The sequence below is a fragment of the Habropoda laboriosa genome, unplaced genomic scaffold (assembly GCF_001263275.1).
Source record: "Habropoda laboriosa isolate 0110345459 unplaced genomic scaffold, ASM126327v1 scaffold86, whole genome shotgun sequence".
NCBI lineage: Eukaryota > Metazoa > Arthropoda > Insecta > Hymenoptera > Apidae > Habropoda > Habropoda laboriosa.
Window position 1 is genome coordinate 229,257 of NW_017100212.1, and position 19,435 is coordinate 248,691.

General features: G+C 35.3%; 6 protein-coding genes across 6 annotated transcripts in view; 4 read left to right on the forward strand and 2 right to left on the reverse strand.

The window, feature by feature from the left end:
- LOC108570821 (growth hormone secretagogue receptor type 1) overlaps positions 1–2,754 on the forward strand; it is a 61,598-nt gene extending 58,844 nt beyond the window's left edge. The window contains exon 6 of the mRNA XM_017932737.1: positions 2,031–2,754. Coding sequence (XP_017788226.1) covers positions 2,031–2,754 — 724 coding nt within the window. The remainder of the gene's footprint in view (positions 1–2,030) is intronic.
- A 1,625-nt stretch (positions 2,755–4,379) lies between these two features.
- On the reverse strand, positions 4,380–7,123 carry LOC108570830 (protein Star-like). Its single transcript, XM_017932752.1, has 6 exons — positions 6,885–7,123; positions 6,615–6,644; positions 5,313–5,506; positions 4,983–5,177; positions 4,627–4,866; positions 4,380–4,561 (listed from the first exon to the last, which is right to left on the reverse strand). The coding sequence occupies exons 1-6, from the start codon at positions 7,078–7,080 to the stop codon at positions 4,394–4,396; spliced, it is 1,023 nt and encodes a 340-aa protein (XP_017788241.1). The 5' UTR covers positions 7,081–7,123; the 3' UTR covers positions 4,380–4,393.
- Positions 7,124–8,869: 1,746 nt separating this feature from the next.
- LOC108570841 (tRNA:m(4)X modification enzyme TRM13 homolog) lies at positions 8,870–10,431 on the forward strand. The gene is made up of 5 exons (XM_017932763.1): positions 8,870–9,048; positions 9,120–9,313; positions 9,394–9,819; positions 9,907–10,162; positions 10,251–10,431. The coding sequence occupies exons 1-5, from the start codon at positions 8,870–8,872 to the stop codon at positions 10,429–10,431; spliced, it is 1,236 nt and encodes a 411-aa protein (XP_017788252.1).
- Positions 10,432–11,266: 835 nt separating this feature from the next.
- LOC108570835 lies at positions 11,267–11,765 on the forward strand. Its single transcript, XM_017932757.1, has 2 exons — positions 11,267–11,456; positions 11,546–11,765. Exons 1-2 carry the CDS (start codon positions 11,267–11,269, stop codon positions 11,743–11,745), a joined length of 390 nt encoding a protein of 129 aa, XP_017788246.1. The 3' UTR covers positions 11,746–11,765.
- LOC108570836 lies at positions 11,764–12,245 on the forward strand. Its single transcript, XM_017932758.1, has one exon. The coding sequence runs from the start codon at positions 11,950–11,952 to the stop codon at positions 12,127–12,129; it is 180 nt and encodes a 59-aa protein (XP_017788247.1). The 5' UTR covers positions 11,764–11,949; the 3' UTR covers positions 12,130–12,245.
- Positions 12,246–15,348: 3,103 nt separating this feature from the next.
- LOC108570822 overlaps positions 15,349–19,435 on the reverse strand; it is a 36,530-nt gene continuing 32,443 nt past the window's right edge. Inside the window, exons 3-5 of the mRNA XM_017932738.1 lie at positions 18,411–18,560; positions 16,816–16,971; positions 15,349–15,814 (exon numbers count right to left, since the gene is read on the reverse strand). Of these exons, the coding sequence (XP_017788227.1) occupies positions 15,780–15,814; positions 16,816–16,971; positions 18,411–18,560 (341 nt within the window). The 3' untranslated portion in view covers positions 15,349–15,779. The remainder of the gene's footprint in view (positions 15,815–16,815; positions 16,972–18,410; positions 18,561–19,435) is intronic.

Genomic DNA, 19,435 nt, shown 5'->3' on the forward strand with positions numbered 1-19,435 from the left:
AAAAGGGAGAGGGAGAGAGAAAGAGAAAAAAATACCAGACCCTTGCAATTACCGAAAATTACGTTACCTGGGGCATCGGAGGAAATTCAATAGCATGGCGTCGTTTTTCGTGCGAAAATCGGATCCGTGGTTCATATAAAGGCGGAAAAGGAAGAGAGGAAAGCAACAGGATATTCTGTTTCGCTACGTGGGAAAGCCGCCGTCTGATGGTGAGCCTAAAATGATTCTGAAGAAATTTAAGAACCCCTTCATTCTTGAAAAGAGACTCGAACGATTAAGATGACAAGCTCTGTTTCTCTCGTAGAAAGAGAAAAGAACATATAGCAGAAGTATTAAACGCAAGGGAATTGTTAATTGTATAAAATAATTGGTAATCATTCTACGAGAGTTCTAAAATGATAAAAAAGTAAATTTAATCATTGGTACAATTAATAAAAATATTTGCTAACGAAGTTTATGAAACACCCTGTATAATATGACTGTTGCCAACCCAGTTACACTTCACGAATAAAATCCCCATCGTTCGACATTGTTCGTCGCATATTAATCTAATTTCTGAAACAATCCACTGCAAAACGAGTCTAAAATGCTGTTCCATTTACGTCACTGTTCATCAGTTCAAAACTTGAATCACTTCGAAGCAAGAGACTCGAAGGGATCACGAAACGGTAGAACCATATACCCTTTAAACTTCTCTTCTCGAAACGCGTCTTAGGAAACTGAAGTTGTCCAGATAACGCTGCACTCAATCTTGTGTCAAATCGTCGAAGTTCCGGTCGAATTGCAAGCTTAAATGGCAAATCCTTTTCAGTCTCGGTCGGTAAAGGGGCTAAAAACTGCTTACGCGTTAATCTCGAGCCGCGCCATCCTTCCTATTCGTGTTCTGTCTAGCTTGTGACGACGCTGAAAGTTACAGCTTCGGGCTTCGCGCGAATTTCACTTTAAATTGATTGCAGTCCCATAATCTGGGTCTCGCAGTACCAGGAGATGCGCGTGAAGGGGAGCAAAGGCGATCAAGACGCGAGGAATATTGTTCCGGTCTGCCTGACGATGGCGGACACTGGCGCCACTGTCGCCTTCTTCCTGCTTCTCGTCCTGCTCTTTTATCTCGCACCATTGGTGATCCTGCTGATACTGTACGCGTTCATCGTCAGGCAGCTGATGCCAGATTCCAGTAACACCAGTGACACCTACCATGCTAGAGCGAAGAAACACGTGATCACGATGCTTTTGTCGGTGGTGATCAGCTTTTTCATCTGCTTGTCACCGTACAGGATTTTGATATTTTACATAGTGATCGCGCCAGCTGAACAGATCGCCTCCATCGATCGAGACACGTTTTTCGCGCTTCTTAACTTCAGCATGATTATGTTCTACTTGCACAGCGCCGCCGACCCGGTACTGTACAATTTAATGAGCAGCAAATTCAGAAGGGGATTCCTAGCACTGTGCAGAGGGAGAAGGTGCAGTGGTGGGGGGCTGAGGAGTAACACTACTGCGACCAGGAGAACGGATTCCAGCGAGCAGAAAGAGAACTTTGTGTGATGATGTTTTCCTTATGTGATCTAGATTGTGATGAGTATTGAATTTCTAATTCATGCTAATTGAGAAACAGTGATCTCATTAATAGTATTGTAACACAGCTGTTTATGCAGATTTCTTTAAACGAGCGGTGAATTTTAAAGGATGACTGATCGGTAAAACTGGTCGTATCACCCGATACAATTCTAGCGTACTTTTTATGCATATATTACCGACCGATGATAACTTTACACTAATGCGATTTAAAAATCACATTCCATGTTGTTATTTCAGTACATAAAATTGTTGTAATAGATTAATAATGATATTTTAAAAATAAAACACGAGACAAATATATCATATCGATCATATCGAGTATATCATCAAAGTAATATGTAAAATATTTCTAAAAAAAATTAAGAAAATCATTCGACTAATTAGAACATCATATACCGAGCAAGAACTTGCAAAGAAATCAACCAGTCACACAGATAAACGTCTGTTCACAGCCCCATACTACCGATGGTCGAGTACAAGGAAGAGAACAACACGGATGGTACGTACATTCCGACCTGTAACACGAAAGTGAAGACATACTGGGAGATGGGTTTCATTCTGTTCACGATAATTGTGTTCTTCGTGATACCACTGCTGATCCTGGTGGTTCTGTACACGGTGATAGCACGACATCTGATGACGAATCCAACGATCAGCCGTGGCTCATCGAATAACTTGCTCAAGTATCGCAAGCAGGTGATGCTGATGCTGGGAACAGTGGTTCTCTGCTTCTTTCTCTGTCTACTTCCGTTCAAGGCGCTCACACTGTGGATACTGGTGGTACCTCCCAAAGGGATTATCGATCTTGGAATAGAGAGCTACTTCACTCTACTCTACTTCTGCCGCGTGATGCTGTATCTGAACTCCGCCATTAACCCCATTCTCTACAATCTGATATCCACGAAGTTCAGGGAAGGTTTCCTCAGGCTGTGTGGTCTGGGTCCGAACAGGAGGAAAAAGAAGAAAACATCAGAGAAGACCGGTACTTATAACACTGGCTCGACAAACTGTAGCAGCAATCACTCAGATTTTTGGAGACGACACAGTAGCAACAAAAGCAGCAGCGTAAAGGTGCCGTGCAACAACGCAACCGTAGAGAAACAGATGAAAATGCCCCTTCAGACGACGGTTGTTAGTGGAAGTATCGTTAGGAAGAAACAGGAGAGTTACGTCTGAAGAGATAGATGCACTATAGAGATGATAATTTCTGAGACTGTGATCATTCGAACCATTCCATAATAGTGTATAGTACTGTTCGGTGTCGTTCGTACTCGTATGTAGATTGAGTTTCGTGTAATATTTCATTACTGAAAGTAGATCTGAAGAAAGTTGAAAGTCGATACTATAATCTGGTTTAAAATCAAATAACCCCTTGTGGCTATTAAGTATATATTTTTTTTTTGTGATTGTTCATTTTTGAAGATGTTTCTGTTATTTCTGGTGAAGTTCAATACCGATCTGCATAAGATTGTGAACGATACGTTTAGAGACAAGTTTTATCGTTGCATAGGATTTCAGAATCTGTGATTATTAATTGTGTAAACGTTTACCGTCTAAGTATTAGAACGAAGAGCAAGCAACTGTATTTATGGATGGGAAAATGATTGAACATAAGCTGTAGAGAGAATTTATTTAATTTCTAGCAATCAGAGAGATCTCAATTTATAGCTTTACCATTTGAAACATCGTTCGATTATTCTGATTTTGTTTCAACTCTTCAACGATCGTTGAAGAGTTCACTCGTAGATCGGTCTCGTAAACCTAACCTCTGCATCTTCGTGAATGTACAAAACAAGGTGTAAACTGTCTACAAGAATCTTGAGTTCCTATGCGCTTATCAACATTATAGCTGAACCAGGTGCTGTGTTTCATCGTTTGATATTAACCTCACGCGTAACGACGGCGGCTATTACAATAACTAGAGGTATGTTTTAAACATCTAGCCGTAGTTCTTTTCCATAAACTAGAAGTATTTGAAGTGGCGACGAAGCTAGTCTGCAAGCTTTAACTAGTTATTTATTTAATTACAGTCGTAACGGAACATGTACATCGATATTTTTGTTAATGCGATCGTGGATAATTATTAAAACTTTATAGCTCATGACGTGGCAATAAATAGCAGATTGATTTAATCGTACGTTAAATCATTCCAGTAGTCTTTAAACGTGTACAGCGTTTTCATTCAGTTTCTTAAATATGCGGGAACTTATAAATTCATTTTTGTCATAGAAAGCATATAACGATGTAAGAAATATTTAGAAATGTCGGACACATGAAATAAAATAAATAGAGAAAACTAAACTCTCATAGGAGGGGATTGTAACGAATAACGAGATATTAAATTAAAAACACAGTCGTGCACAAATTGTCTCGTGCAATGCGTATTCCATTCGTTCCTAATTAATTACAAAACGTTCGTTTACAAGTTACTGGTGCTCAGTTGTGCGAGATATCGACAAAATGACACTTTATTTTATTTATGCGACATGTGCGTTCCTGTAAATATTTTGTAAAATAAAATTAAAATAATATTAACAATACCAAACCCATTGGTTCTCGATTCGTACACTAAAGTACTTTCTTTTTTGGCAAATGCTACATTGCAATAATGCAAGACAAGTAATATTACAAGATACACTTTAAATTACATTTAACTAGTAACGGAACATCATAATTTATAGCCTAGTAATACAGCTGTCAATCTTACAATCTATCTAAATGTAACACTAAAAGGAAGATTCTTAAACGCATTTTCGACTGAACACTGTTCATCCCAAGGAACAAAATAACAAAATGCCGTCTGTCTAGCAGAATATTACTCTAGAGAATTAGACTTTCTGTAATCGTCTTTCACGAAAATTATATCGTGAGCTAGCCTATCACTTCTAACGACCATCGAGTACACGTAGTAACCCTTGGACTCCATAAAATCAGTCAGCTCCTTTTTGCCATTTTCAACATGCGAAAATTCCACCGAGAGCGTCTAAAATATTATCAAATGATTAATTGCAACTTTCCATCGATTAAAATGGCTTGCTATTGATTTACCTCTATGTTTATCCTATCAAACGGGATCGTTTTCAACACTTGAAGCTCGTGGCCCTCTATGTCGAGGCTGAAGTAGTTCACAGTGGTTACGTTGAGGGCGGTCATTAAATCTATGAATGGGAAACACTGTACAGAAATGTGAACACCGCTGTAAGCAACGTCAGGTGAATTCTGCAACAGGCTGTCAGAATCGTTTTCCTCGTGAAGACGTCCCACGTTATTCGCCATCAAGAAGGAATTCTGAAAATCGAACGATGTAAAATATATACGTATGAGGTACATATAATTCAGCGAAATTTAGGGTAATTCTATTTATCGCATAATTTTCTGTCACGACAAACTACGAACTTTCGTACCACCGAGGGATGTGGCTCAATGGCAAGACATGTGGGCGTAAGGTAAGCCTTTCTATTTTTATGCAACATCTTGCTAAAATTCAGAGGATCCGCTTCAACGAGAAGACCTGTCCAATCGAGAAATCGTTCCAGCACCAAGGTGTTACTTCTTGTTTCTCCGTCGTAAGCGCCACATTCCACAAAGAAACCATTTGTCTATGCAAACATCATAGATGGTACACTCTAATTCGTTAAATTCAATTTTCGAATTGTTGAAAAATAAATAAATGTCAAATTTGAAATATTTATCTCGCCGAATACGAAGGAAATAATACAACGTTGCAATATTACCTTATCTTTGAAAATATCTCGAATAATTTCAGCCTGACCCATTGACGGATCGTCGAGGTTTGGATTTTCGAGGTTATACGATTCGTTCGGATTATATTTCCAAAGTATCCAATGTTTGCGTATGTCGGCCATGTACCGCTCCCAATCTGCCGTATCCGATGGCGATAGTATTTTGTCATTGTACCATCTAACACCTGATAATAATTACATAAATTAGGCTTGATCATAGTCACGCGTAAATGTAGACAGACATTTAGAATTAAGTGTTCGAATGCGAGTGTGAGTGATGTGAATATTTAATGAAACGTTGCTCGTAATATCTCTTATTTAGTGTTCGTAACATGTAATATTAATAACGTAACTTCGTAACTGAATGACACAACATAAATGTAGGCCGCAACGTAGCTCAATTAAATTAGACGTTACAAGCAGTAAGAATGTTTTAAATAGCATGGTAAGGACACCTTTGAACCTCTACTAAAATACCGTAAAAGCTGTTTTCATTTACCTTTACAAAATCTGTTTGTTCGAATGAATATTCAAACGAAACAATATATACTCTTCTTTTCAAATTTGATTAGTAGGTTATATTTTTTAAACAACTGAAGTAATTGTCTAGTAACTAATATGATTATTACGTAAAGTCAATTTGCAATTACTTTCGTCCAGGCATTTAACAGGCACAATAATTACGTTTACGATTGCTTCTAATAACAGGTATCGATATGTAAGAACTTCGATAACAGGAACTTCGATTGTCTCACACCACTAATTGCAAGTAAATACATGAAGTTTCCTATCGTTAACAGAATATGAATGAATATTTCTTGTTTTATTTATTTATAGATTATTAACACGTAATATTATCACAGTCGTAAAGATAATTATAAAAAATCGATAAGAAAAAATTGCAAATTATTTTCTTCGACTAAAAAGTGTAAATCACAGATTACAAACAAACGTGAATCATAATATTTGTCATTTTGCGTGACACTGATATTACGAGTGCAAATTCAAACAAACCATTTCTCTTAGATGTACACTAGTATAATATGAAACCATAATAAAATTAGCATATCTCGATAGAAGTAACGATTCGTTACACGATCAACGACAGATAAACAAAAACTTTAGATGATGGATAACGTGTCTAATTAACATTTTAACAAAGAGATGATAGCTACATAAAACCATAAAAAAGGCGGCAACTTCATATCACACTAACATCAATCATGTGTAACATTGAAAGCTATAATGTCTTATCGAGGTATAAATAATAAATGATCGATACTGTAAACTCACCGTCGGTAAAGTTATACCACCTATTCAAAACTGTAACACAGCAATAAAGATAACGTTACTATGGTAGAATACGATAAGCTAGCTGTTTCCTTTTTCTAGTATTTGAACATCTGTAAGAATATGGTCATACCTTTCGATAACACTAATCTATTCCGTTTCTTGACAAATATAAAAGAGAAAAAAAAGATAACATACTTCAAGTGCAAAGTTTCTGAATGTTTTCCGATGACAATATTCTAACAGACATACAACGTCAAGAAATTCACATACCATCCTGATAAACTTTTTCCACGTACGAGTCCTGTTTCATCTGATCGATAGATAGATCAGACGCGTACATCGATTTTTGGATCAAAAGAATCGACACAATTCCCAATAGGATGATCGCTGCGTACCATTTCCGCCGCCAAACCGGCTTAACAACGTATACGTGAACACACTGACAACACGTCTCAACACTGGACATTTTTCAAATGGTCACGAGGTAGCAACAGGTTGGGGCTACCCTGCACGTGGTGGCCGAAGAGCGAGTGAAAGAAAGGTCGTGGCCGACAAAATTTGAACGTGGAACTGAACCACCACACCGTGGCTTCTCGATCGCTAACAACTTGTCGTGTCGATCAATCGATGGATATAGTATATTGTTCACAGATCAATCAAGATACTTTTAATATACTTCTATTCAATTTTTCTCTTTATCATATTTTAGTTCCCGGTTTTATTATTTCTTTTTTTTTGTAATTACACGTAGAAAATGTCATACCGAAGGATATCGATTCTTATCGTGATCGAAATCGATTTTTCATTATTTCAAACATGTTCCCGTTATAAACACACAGAGGTTATGATAACACACAAAAATAACACATTATGTATAACGAGATGTTAAGGCGACTTTCTTCACTGACACTTGTGCGTCATATACACACGCGCGCGCGAGCACATTTTTTAGTCAGGTAAGTATTGTCATGAACGTGCGAGAGAAATGAAACGACGAATGAGAATGGCGGAACTGCAAACGCCGCATGTGGTCTGAATTGAGGAAGACGCTGAACACGGGATAATTTTACACTCGATAGATCGTCGGAAATATTACATTCCGTGTGCGTCCTTGAACTAAATAAAACACTAAATCATGCTTAAATTTAAACTTAATGGTATTGCAAAAGTTACGCGGTCACGTGTTTATACTAAATCGTCCGTGTTAGCCTTACGCTTGTTCTAATCTGCCAGAAAGTAGTGACTGACGAAAAGGTGAGCAATGAATACTCGTTTGATAACGTTTCAGAAGTGAATATCGGTGGAACGCAATCAAAGTAAACACTCTCTGATGATACAGATGTACAAACATGCAAAGCGTAATAGTGTACGTAAGATATAGCATGAGAGTCCGTTCAATGTACGCAGCGTATCAATCGAGATAATATATACGAAAGATGTATACATAATATGAATACACAAGAATAGAGTGAAACGTTTTTATGAAATAGAACACTCGTATTAATAAATTCAATATTTCACTAACTTTGTTTAAAAAATTGAGAAAACAGCTGTATATTTTCGAACATAAGTATTATCTATAGAGCAAGCTGTTAATTATCATATGTAGGTATATATAGACATGATTGGTTTCCACTTTCGACTGTTGGTTAAATCAGGCATTAAAAAATGTATTTAGGAACTTTTTGTCATCCAAATAAATAGAACATATTATGAACCAAATGTAAAAGTAGCTAACTATGATAATTCAGCAAACTATAATTATAACGCTTACATGAAATGTTAAAAATTATTTTAAGAATAAATTAATATGTAATATAAAGCGAGCAATTTAATAAAAATAGTAAATAGTTATGCAACATGCACTTAAATTCGGAAACAAAAATATTTAAAGAAACGAAAACTCCTTTCTCTACGAAAGCTTGAGAGCGAATGCTGGTTGGCGCTTGCCGCAAATTCTTATATACTCCAATCGAACCCGAATTTCATGTAACCGCGATGTAGAATAACCTCGTTCGAATAATCAATCTTTTTGAAATGAATGAAACTCTCGAATTATTCTATTTAACATCTGTTTGATATAGTAACATACATTTATTTGTTTAACAAAAAAACAAATCACATACAATCTTAACAGCACCTTTGAATAACGCACTGATTACATTAGGTTACGTACACGAACGTGCTGTACTTTCTTTCGAGTACTACTGAAACAGAAGAGATATATAACACGTTATATCAAATAAGTCAATAAAATGACGGAAGAAAATCACTGTATGTACTTTGTGAAACGAAAAAAACGTTATTGTCGTATGACTGTGAGAAAAGGAAACAGGTATTGTGGTGAACATCAAGAAGTTCCATTAGAATCATTTTCCTATAACAAAGAAGCTTCTGAAAATAAAAGGATAAAATGTCCTCTTGATCCTACACAGTAAGTCTATGTCTATTGTAATAGATATTTTATATTCCTTCATGTATATGAAATTTATAGATCGTTTCCAGTACATGTTATGAATCAAAATTGGCTAAACACTTAAAGGTGTGCAATGCAAAACGATTCATTGATGCACAACCATCATTTATAGTAAAAGGGATTAATGTGAAAGAAGTGTGTGATGCACCACGACATGTACCACTCTCTGAACTTAGTGAACTTGTAATAAGCACAGTCATAGACAAAGTAAAGACTGCTTATGGTTGGTAATTCTTATAGAATTTAAAAATTTTTATTTTAAACTTAAGTTTAAATTTAAATATTTTTTAATCTCATTTTTAGAAAAGTTACCAAAGTTTCCTAAAATATTACTGCAACATGAAGTACTTAAAGATAAAATACATGATAATTCCTGTGGAAAATCTATTAAGAAACATCTCTCACAGAATTCATCACTGCTATCACATTTAGAACTTGCAAATCTTGTAAAAGAAAATACATGCTTTATTGAATTTGGAGCAGGAAAGGGTAAACTGACTTATTGGTTAGGACAAATAATAAAAGATAAGAAAAATTGTGGTATTCTATTAATAGATCGTTCAAGTCATAGACATAAAAGTGATAATAAATTGAAAAGTGAACAATTCCTTCTTGTAATAGAAAGAGTACGTGTTGATATTGCTGATTTGAAATTAAATAATATGACAGTGATTCAAAAGTTTGAACATAAAGTTGCTATTGCAAAACATTTATGTGGAGCAGCAACAGGTATACATTTTCCTTAACTTATTCTGATTGCAATAAAAATTACATGATATTTGTATTAGAAATACTGCAAAATATGTTATTTTGTAGATTTAACTTTAAACTGCTTGATTCAAGCAATGCAAAATGAACCTAAATGCAATATTTCTGGATTAGTAATTGCTTTTTGTTGCCATCATAAGTGTGATTATGCATCATACGTTGGAAAACAATTCTTAAAACAATGTGGGTTTACATCTAATGAATTTACAGTGTTATGTAGTATTGCTAGCTGGGCCACTTGTGGATCTGGTTTAAATGAATCAAAAAAAATTTTAAATACTCAGAATAATTCTAATGATACAAGGTAGTACCTAATCTATGTAATCTCTCACTTTATTGATATTTTTTACTCATTGCATTTCAAGTGTTAGATACATAAATTTATGTTTTAGAATAAATATAAAAAATTTAACTTCAAGCGAAAGGGAAAAAATCGGCCGCAAAGTGAAATTGTTGTTGAATTGGGGACGATTGGAATATCTGAAAAATGTAGGATTCCAAAGCAACTTAGTTTATTACACCACTACCGATATATCTTTAGAAAACATGTGTATAGTAGCTACAAAAAGTTAAATATAGAAATTTATAAACATTATTCAATAAATTATTTCTGCAATAAAAACAATCAACCCTTTTGAATCTAATCTCAAGAGTTAAGATGCGTTTAGTTTAAAAATGTGACTGCGTCTTTCTGTCGCTACATGTGAACGGTGCGCAAAGCATTCATTTCTCTTACTATATACAACGCCCCGCCCAAATACAACTTGGTGTAACAGATTCTAATGGATTGAGTGATGCGTGTATTTGAGATGACTACGTTGTGACATTAATGCCACTAATATTCAATAATATACGGTATTAGATATCAAGAATTTCGTTAACAATCGATATAAGAAGGCGAAGGAGAAAACGAACTACCTGACGGTACGTATTATATTACATTAACATGTTAACTTCGTTTACTCAATTGAGATTTCTTAAATTCTTCTTTTACGAGTTCATTTTACAATTTGTTGAGAATGCACAAGAGGTATTTTGTTAGTAAAATCATTGGCTCAGATACATATTTTTAATAAACAAGCAATTTAAAAGTAACCCTAATTGCGTACTGTTGACCTCACGCCACGCCTTCAGTTTCCTAAACACAGATGACGCGAGATTTGCATCTCCGAGAAATTCAATTTTTTATAACAAACGAATAAGATATTATCCGTTTTTTAAATCATTTAATATATGTATAGTACTTAATTTGCTGATGAACAAATGAAGTGTATTCAATTAAAAAAATTTACTTTTCCTCTCTTCAGTCAATTTTTGAATTAATTATATTGTTAAAACTGTCGATTGTACACTGAAGGGAAAACTATCTGTTTTTTTTTCAGAAAAATCTCAGTCTAAAATTTATGAAATGTCCATTCTAGACGAAAGAGAGGATTATCTGAAGAATCCATTCCTTGGGAAACCAGAATATGGTGATTTTACTCCATTTTATGTCACTGTCACTATCTGCTCTCTGATATTTACATTCCTGTGCCTTTTAAATATTGGATTTTGTTGGTGCTCCCGTCATAGAAGTTATTGGCAAAGTCCTCATACTGGTAAGACCTATCTGCTTTTTCCTCTAAACATATCTTTTACATTAATTTTAAGTTAATGTTATAATTTTAAACTACTTCTATTTAATTAGGAAATAGGTGGATTCAGCCTTTGTGGACAGTATTACCACATAAAACACCACCTCTGGACTTGAGTGAATTAGAGCCAGGACGTGTCTTTGAGTCAGAAGAGAAACAAGAAGTTTTACAGTATCATAATCCCAAATCATATAGGACCTCACCACAATCACAAGAATATATGGAAATGCAAAAACGTGAGAGCGAAATTTAATCGGAAATCTTGATATTATTACGCACATAAACAATTATACAAGCTCTAAAAAGTATTAGTATTGAAGTAAGAACATCACAACTGTTCCATGATCATATAAACTAATATATTGTGTAGCCAAAGTTGAGAAATAGCAAGTGTACAGAGTACACAGGATAAGACTATACAACTTTAAAAGTAAATTAAGTAGAAATTTACGCCAAAATGGGACTGCATATATTTTGGCCCGCCACCACTTGTTTAACCCTTTTTGTCGTTTGCATTATAATAGTCTTATTAAAATATGGTTCGCGCATTTGTAAGCTGCGGCACACACCGTTGCCGTCAGACCAGGAATGGGAAGAAAAAGCCTATTCACGAAAGCTTTCAGTCTCTATGGCGTAAAACTATGTAGATATTACCATATGTTTTCACATGACATTAGATCTGATTCACATTAGCTAAAAATTTGGACCATATCAAAACTTATCTTAACGTCCAGGAACATGTTTATCTTCAGAAGCGACACTTTAGACAGAGAAATTATTTTTTACGAGTATTTTCTGAAAAATTTGCTTGAACGTATTATCGTATGTAGTTATGTGCTTTAAGAACTAATTCCACGTGTCTTTTATACGTTACCTTTTGTACGTAGTTTAAGTAATTTTAACAATTATCCGTCCATTTATATGTATAACTGAAATTGTTATACAAATTTTAAAGCCAGTTTATGTCACGAAAATTTACGATTTATTCTGCTCCATGAAGCGATTTTTGAAAATATTAAATGTGCCAATAAATTCGTTTACATCTAAGCAATAATTTGTAAAGTTTACAAGTTGAATTCAAATATGTTTCGTGACATAAAATGAGAAGAAAAAGTATTTATAAAAGGAGACTGTTTGACTGTATCAAAAAACAAAGATCTATGTCCCTCCAATTTTTAAAACTTAATGTTTACTATGTAATAGCAATTCTATCATTATCTAAGCACTTTTATAAACTGTTTTATGTTTTTCATATAAATAAAAAATGGTTCTCTTTACACAATAGCTATGTCCTTAGATAATAGATGTGTCTTTTTGCGTTTTGTATAAATTAAAATCATTTAAAATCGATCTACATTTTACATATAATATTTAGTTTTTATTGACAACATTGGATTTTTATTACATGTGTAACGGTTACACAATTTTTTAATAAGTAAGTAGATACATTATACAATTTTCTTGCGTTCAGTTATAACGTCAGTTTGTAAATAAATCACTGACGATGATTTCCCACGAGCTACGAGATATTTGATTTAGGAAATGTGAATTTGATTCGATTGCCTAGGCAACTAAAACCTGAACTTCCTATTGAAGACATTTTTTCCCCTCGTAAACAACTAATATAACCTCGCGTTCTTTCTTCTTTTTGATCTGATGCAAAATTCATTAACCATAACTATATCGAAAGACGCCGAACAGAATATTTTTCCCCGTCTATGATTTGATCTCGAATTCGCTAAAGAGTTTAACCTATCAACATGAATACGTAATGTTTAAAAAACTTTAAATGGCATAATCGAACGATTGATAACACCCTTGGAAAGACTTTTGATTATGTTGCAAGTACAATGATGGATCGAAATTTGAAAAAGCAAATAACGCTTCTCCCGCCATGATGCTTCCACTCGCGTTTAAAGAGAACGATTTAACCTCTAATCATTAGCGTACCTTCTATCGTTATTATGCTATGTTACAATGCTTTTAAAACACGGAGAACTTCCATCAAGTTCCACACAGAGAGAGGTCAAGCATGTTATTTAATTACGCTTTAGTAGACGTTTAATGATAGATAGAAGAAACCATAGAACGTAGATAATGCTATCTTACTCTATCGATAGATTCGTTTTTTTTTTTTCATTTTTTATGCATAATGATGATATGATGTACATATGTAGTCTAATCTACGATCATTGATACCGATCAACACCACTGATCCGTATATTGTGTGTTGCTGAATGTTTATCTCACCTTTTTTCTTTCTTTTTTTTTTTTTATACAGATACACCGTGTATACCCGGCATCATAACCTGAATTAGCTGACTTTGTTTTTGTCGAATTTTTTTTTTGCTTTTGTATATATCTAGACTTAAAAACAAATACAATCTTGTATTCGGGAGGGGGGAAAAAGGTTCGATTTCTATAGTTTCAATGGAACATCTCGTAGAGACGAGTTCTAATTAACCTAATTAGCACCCCAGACCTACGAGATGCCTGAGACGTTTGCATTACGTTAATTTGATTTTTATGCTCATTCGGCTTTCGTTATTATTAACTTTTCCATTCAGAGATAATACGAGACACATATAACGACTGTATATATCGACGTTTCATTTTATGCAAGGGTTACGTCTTGTCGAGAAGAATCATTAGTACATATTGGAGAAATGAGTAGTAATTATCAAATCGTGCTTAGTACGTAAAACACTGATTCCCAAACTTAAGGACGCGGCATTATTGAAACAATATTTTCATTATAAAACGTACAAGTATTTTCCAAATGGTTCAATTATAACGTTTGTCAGATATCTATTTTTTTTTTTTTTTTTTTTTTTTAAAGCCCAATTAAGTTTGTAGGTATCATTAAAACTTCGATTGAGCACTAATAAGAAGGGAAAACGTCCAAGAAGTTTGGAAACCATTGGATGTATAAGACATAGTTAACATCGAACACTGTATATTACCTATGCGACAATTGAGAGGATATAATCTCTATACACAAACATTGTACCTGATTTTAAGTGTAAATACCATTAATGAAAAAAAAACCAAACAGATAGTCAGCTTGAAACAATCCTACGCATAAGAGAGCGTGTGCGTTAAAAAAAATGCTAATGGATTCAATGAACTGAACGCCGCGTCATCGACGCCATTTTTTATCCTTTCAGTTAGAGGAAGACAAAGTTAATGGGCATCTCAAAAACATAGAGACCGTACGATCATCCATTCTTTCTTTCTTCGTTCCTTCTTTCCTTCAATCTTTCGACGTGTTTCGAAAGAAAGATAAAAACTACTTCTAATCAGGGATTTCTATGCACGCTACGATCGATAATCATGTAACGTTGGAAACTCGAATGGGCTCGTAACGATGTATGTATATTCTAGCAAGAATATATTTCGTAAAGAATCTCAACGGCAGTCGTTGTTTGATGACGTCGTTTCGTGTTGATTCTCACAACTAGAGATTTTTACCACAGCGTATTCCTATACAGTTATCATATCTCGGAAACATTTTATCGTCGATACAATAGCACAGTGCAGTAATATTTCTAACCTTATATAAAATATCGAAGAAAGTCATCATTTTAAAAACAACATCATTAAATTTACTTCAACAGTTGCATAAGTCACCAATTATATATACAGTTTATTAAATATTATTTCTTATTAAATTACTCCTCATACAACGACACGACAAATGAACGAAGAAGAAGGGAAAAATAATAACAAGAGATAATTGATGTTTAACGACTTCACTATGCCACTGCATCGAGGACACGGTTCGTAATATTCACACGTAAATTGGTACATAGCAATTTCAGAGTCAGCAAAACTGCTAAGGAGAACATTATCGGGTCCAGCTATGCGCTTATTACGTCCGCATCGCGACTAATGACATTTGGCCACATGTAATGGAAGTAATTCTGAAAACAGCCGACATATACGATCGATAATCATTACCGACCATCGAATACGTACCGACAGTAACGTTCGAAAACGTTTCGAAGTCAGATTCACGATCGTTGCGCCCGTGTATCGTACACGTTCTTTGTTACCCTCTTAAATAATATTCGACTTTAATATTTTTTTTTTTATTTGCAATCACTGTCAGTATTTTAAAATGCATTTCCTTCATCGTTCGTTTTTCGTTTGATACGCTCACGCTAGATAGTATTCATTTGAAAATTAGAGTTTCACATGGAAAAGACAAGATTGTGTTTTCGTTGCCTGTTGTCGAAACAGATCGCCGCGCACCTCTTCGAGTGATCGATCGATGATTCTCTCCGCTTACTGCTTACCCGATTTCTTGTTCGCTCGTTCCCCTGAAACAGTGAAAGCAAAAATTTTTAAATAAATATTTCACAATATTTATAGGCACTGTATTATATTAAATATCTACGCATAACTCTCAAATATACGTTCCGAATATGCTGAATTTTCTCGTTTTGTTAATTATCGACTGCCGATAATAAATTTATAAATTCTGTGTCTGAATTATCAATTATTACGCGACATAAATTTCAAACGACGGTTAACCAGTTTCCATTTATTATCTCACATTATTCGTTTTATGATTCAGAAAAGAAAATTTATTCTGGAAAGAAAGTTCATTGAGAAAAAAAAAGAGCAGTCATTATGTCGAACAGAACACGTTCTCCTTGGACGTGTGGTTCCCTCTATTCAAACGTTTATACGGAACATTTATTACCACTATTGTCCGTGACCGCATGGAGAAGTTTCAATAAGCTGTCTTCAACTCTGTCAATGCCATCGTCAAGCGTGCTCAACGAAGCGAGGTATCGTGACACCAGTGTCAATCTCGAGTACAGCCACACTATTGCAACAGACTATAGAAGCCTCGGAGAGACAATGGGGTTGTTGCGCGTCTTTCAATAAAATTTCGAAAAACTTCGTTTTTGCGTTACATCGTATATCGATGACAAACTACCTTCTTTTTTAGGCTGTCGTGGTTTTGTTCGAAAGTATCGTGTATCGGGTGTATATACACTTCAGTTATTTTAGAGAAGGGATAACGTTACGGATATAATCGATACTATATGTCTATGAGCTTGTTAGTAGCTTGTCAGCTAGTCACTATGTCGCATGAAACACCTGTTACGACTACTAGAGTCGATTAAAACTCTGATACTACTACTTGAGAATTAAATAGATATTTAATAAATTCAAAATTAATTACCATACACATCAAATTATTCTTTTTCTAACTTTTGGGGTAAAGATAAAGCAGACGTATTTAAGATAAATATAATTTTTCATAAATTCAATCAGGATTTCGTTTAATAATGGTAAATAATAGAAATACCTTTGGTGGATTTCTTGGTGTTGGTCTCTGGTTTACACCTCTTGTCCAATCGACGCGTCTTCTCACAGGAGGCATCACTGTTCGCCTTCAAATTGTCCACTCTCGTCATCAGCTGATTCACGCATCCGGTCCACGTGCCCTTTTCGTACCGGCAAGCTGATCCCCGCCGCGCAAGCATAATCACACCGACATAAACTCCATTACGTTCATTCACGATACAAGTTGAAGCGACAACGGTGCATATCTCGCGTTACAAAACGTCACGTTTATTGATTTCTTAATCAATTTTTCTCTGATTCGTTAACAATTCGTTGGAGCAGCGAACAAAAAACAATTTTCAACTAACAGAATGACCCAATTAATCCTCGTAAATAAATTGTACGTTTAAAGAATTAACCTAAAAATTTGATACACTGGGAATCGTTTATATTTATTCCGAGCCAGCTTTCCCGAAGCGTCGAAGCTCCGAAAAAACTCCACGGTAGCATAAATCCGAAATATCTGCACGGCCGTGGCTGCAAATTAGATTCTAAATGTCACGTTTAACTCGATTGAAAAGGCGCGGGGGAACGGCGCAGCGGCGTCCATTAGATCAAAAAGTTCCCCCGCTGGTTTGTGTACGTTGAACGTGTGACGGGTCTGCGTTTGATGGCGCTGCTCTAACGAGTTTTTAACCACGTCTTTTTTCTTCCCTCCCATTTCCCTCCTTTTTTCGATATACTTCACGGCTGCCCGCGAGTAGTTCGCCGCGAACGATTTCATCCCGGCTGAATCTGATTTCGAGGTTACGCAAAACTAACGTAACGCGGCAGCCATCTTTGTCACGTGTCCATCATGGCGAACATGCACCGTTGTTCCAAAATCATCGACATAAACTAGTATATAGAACGCGTTCTTTTTCAGTTCGTTCAATTAATTAAGACGTTTCACGGGATTCTCGCTAATTAGTCAAGACCATTAAGTCTCGTTTTAGCTAAAGAACTAGCTAATCTCACCGCCCCGTTAGATTAAACTGCGTATTAATTAGCGAAAGGATACGTCGCGGACTGTTTGCAATCAGCGGGAAACAAATGCAAACGCATTCAGATATTCTTGTCGTTTTTACGAGTTCGTCGAAAATGATCTTTCTTCTTAATTACGAGAATTCTTACAAGTCTCTAGAATTCATTAATATTAAGGAACAAGTGTTTTATAGCATTTAAACAGCTGATTTTTGTTGGAAGAAATATTTTGCGAGAATCCCTCTGACGGGTCAAGTGAATACTAACAATTAACTACTTTGATTTCTTTAACCACTCTAATTAAATTTTTGTTTCAAATTTTGAAAAAAAGTTTATTCAATTTTTAAAAAGTAAAGCGACTTATGGATCATCCAGTATATACGTTACTGTTCATTTTAAATTTCAAGCAGAAACGGAGAGAGCTAAAGATGGTAATGTATATAACAATTTATTATTATATTATAAACTATGAAAGTGTGAAAGTTTCTGTTGATCTTAATAAAGTTAGATTAAGTTAATTTAAGTATCAAATATGATCAAAACAAGGGGTTACCGAAAAGGGAAGCGTACAGTGAGTGTATTAAAACCTCGTACCTTTTTTGCACTTCTTCTGAATAGTTTTGGTTTGTTCACAGGACTTGTCGCCCTTCTTAAGGTTCAGCGTGCGGGACCGTGTGTTGGTTTTCGAGTCGCATTCCGACCATTGACCCTTCGCGTATCTGCACGACGAAGTGCTGCCGGATGCTGCGTCAACAGATGCAAAACGTCAATAGAGATAATTGGAGGCACGACCGATCAAGTGGACAGAGAAATTTCCGAACGGACTGGACGGCCCTTAATTACAGCTTAAGAGTTTAGCCTTTTCCCATCGACCGTTCCAATATGTTGCTCACAGTATACACACAATAACGCATGAATAATCGTTACTATGCATTCATAAAAAAAAATGTGATCGTTTAATGTACGAAATATTTTCATATAAATCTTTTTTCTATTTCAGCACACTGTTCCTTTCAATATTTGTGACTCAAGTATTGTGGAAACTTCAAGTACAGTCGGTGGAACAAATATAGCAAGCTATACTTAGGTGCCCTAAAATGTACAGCTGATGTACAGTATATAATTTGTGAATTAATATTTAAAATTTCTGTTCACAATCTTTCTCCTTTACCATTTTAATAACACGTACAATTTTACTCTGTCAGCTCTTTTTCTTTCTGCGGGTAATATAATATTGTTGAAGACGCCTGTCTCAAGCTCAAATAGTAAAAGCAGAGTGCATTAATTACACCAGCTTTTGTCAAACAGTGACAAAAAGGAAACTTTGTTGAAACGTGGTAAAGCTAAAATTAGTTAAAGAGTCGAGCCACGAGAAAGACTAAAAGAAATAAAATCCACAAAACCGTTTCAGCCACAAATTAACAGAGATGACCCCCATACACCACCCCCCTCAATCCTTATGTCTCGTCATCAAATAAAAAACTAGACTCAGAACACGATCCACAGTTTCCTCGACAATTTTTCTGGCATCGAATATCTCGGTGCGGTAGCGTGCATCCCCTAGAACAGGCAGAAACTGGAAGAGGAGATTCAACGGGGAGGAATGGGGGGGGGGGGAG

Excerpts from the sequence above, each read along its gene's own strand:
- LOC108570841 (XM_017932763.1), top strand. The coding sequence starts at position 8,870 with ATGACGGAAGAAAATCACTGTATGTACTTTGTGAAACGAAAAAAACGT. Across the intron at positions 9,314-9,393 it reads CAAAGTAAAGACTGCTTATG|AAAAGTTACCAAAGTTTCCT; the intron begins GTTGGTAATTCT and ends TCTCATTTTTAG. Across the intron at positions 10,163-10,250 it reads AATAATTCTAATGATACAAG|AATAAATATAAAAAATTTAA; the intron begins GTAGTACCTAAT and ends TTTATGTTTTAG.
- LOC108570830 (XM_017932752.1), bottom strand. The coding sequence starts at position 7,080 with ATGTCCAGTGTTGAGACGTGTTGTCAGTGTGTTCACGTATACGTTGTT. Across the intron at positions 6,645-6,884 it reads GGAAAAAGTTTATCAGGATG|TTTTGAATAGGTGGTATAAC; the intron begins GTATGTGAATTT and ends GCTGTGTTACAG. Across the intron at positions 5,507-6,614 it reads GTGGTATAACTTTACCGACG|GTGTTAGATGGTACAATGAC; the intron begins GTGAGTTTACAG and ends AATTATTATCAG.
- LOC108570835 (XM_017932757.1), top strand. The coding sequence starts at position 11,267 with ATGTCCATTCTAGACGAAAGAGAGGATTATCTGAAGAATCCATTCCTT. Across the intron at positions 11,457-11,545 it reads TTGGCAAAGTCCTCATACTG|GAAATAGGTGGATTCAGCCT; the intron begins GTAAGACCTATC and ends CTATTTAATTAG.
- LOC108570836 (XM_017932758.1), top strand. The coding sequence starts at position 11,950 with ATGGGACTGCATATATTTTGGCCCGCCACCACTTGTTTAACCCTTTTT.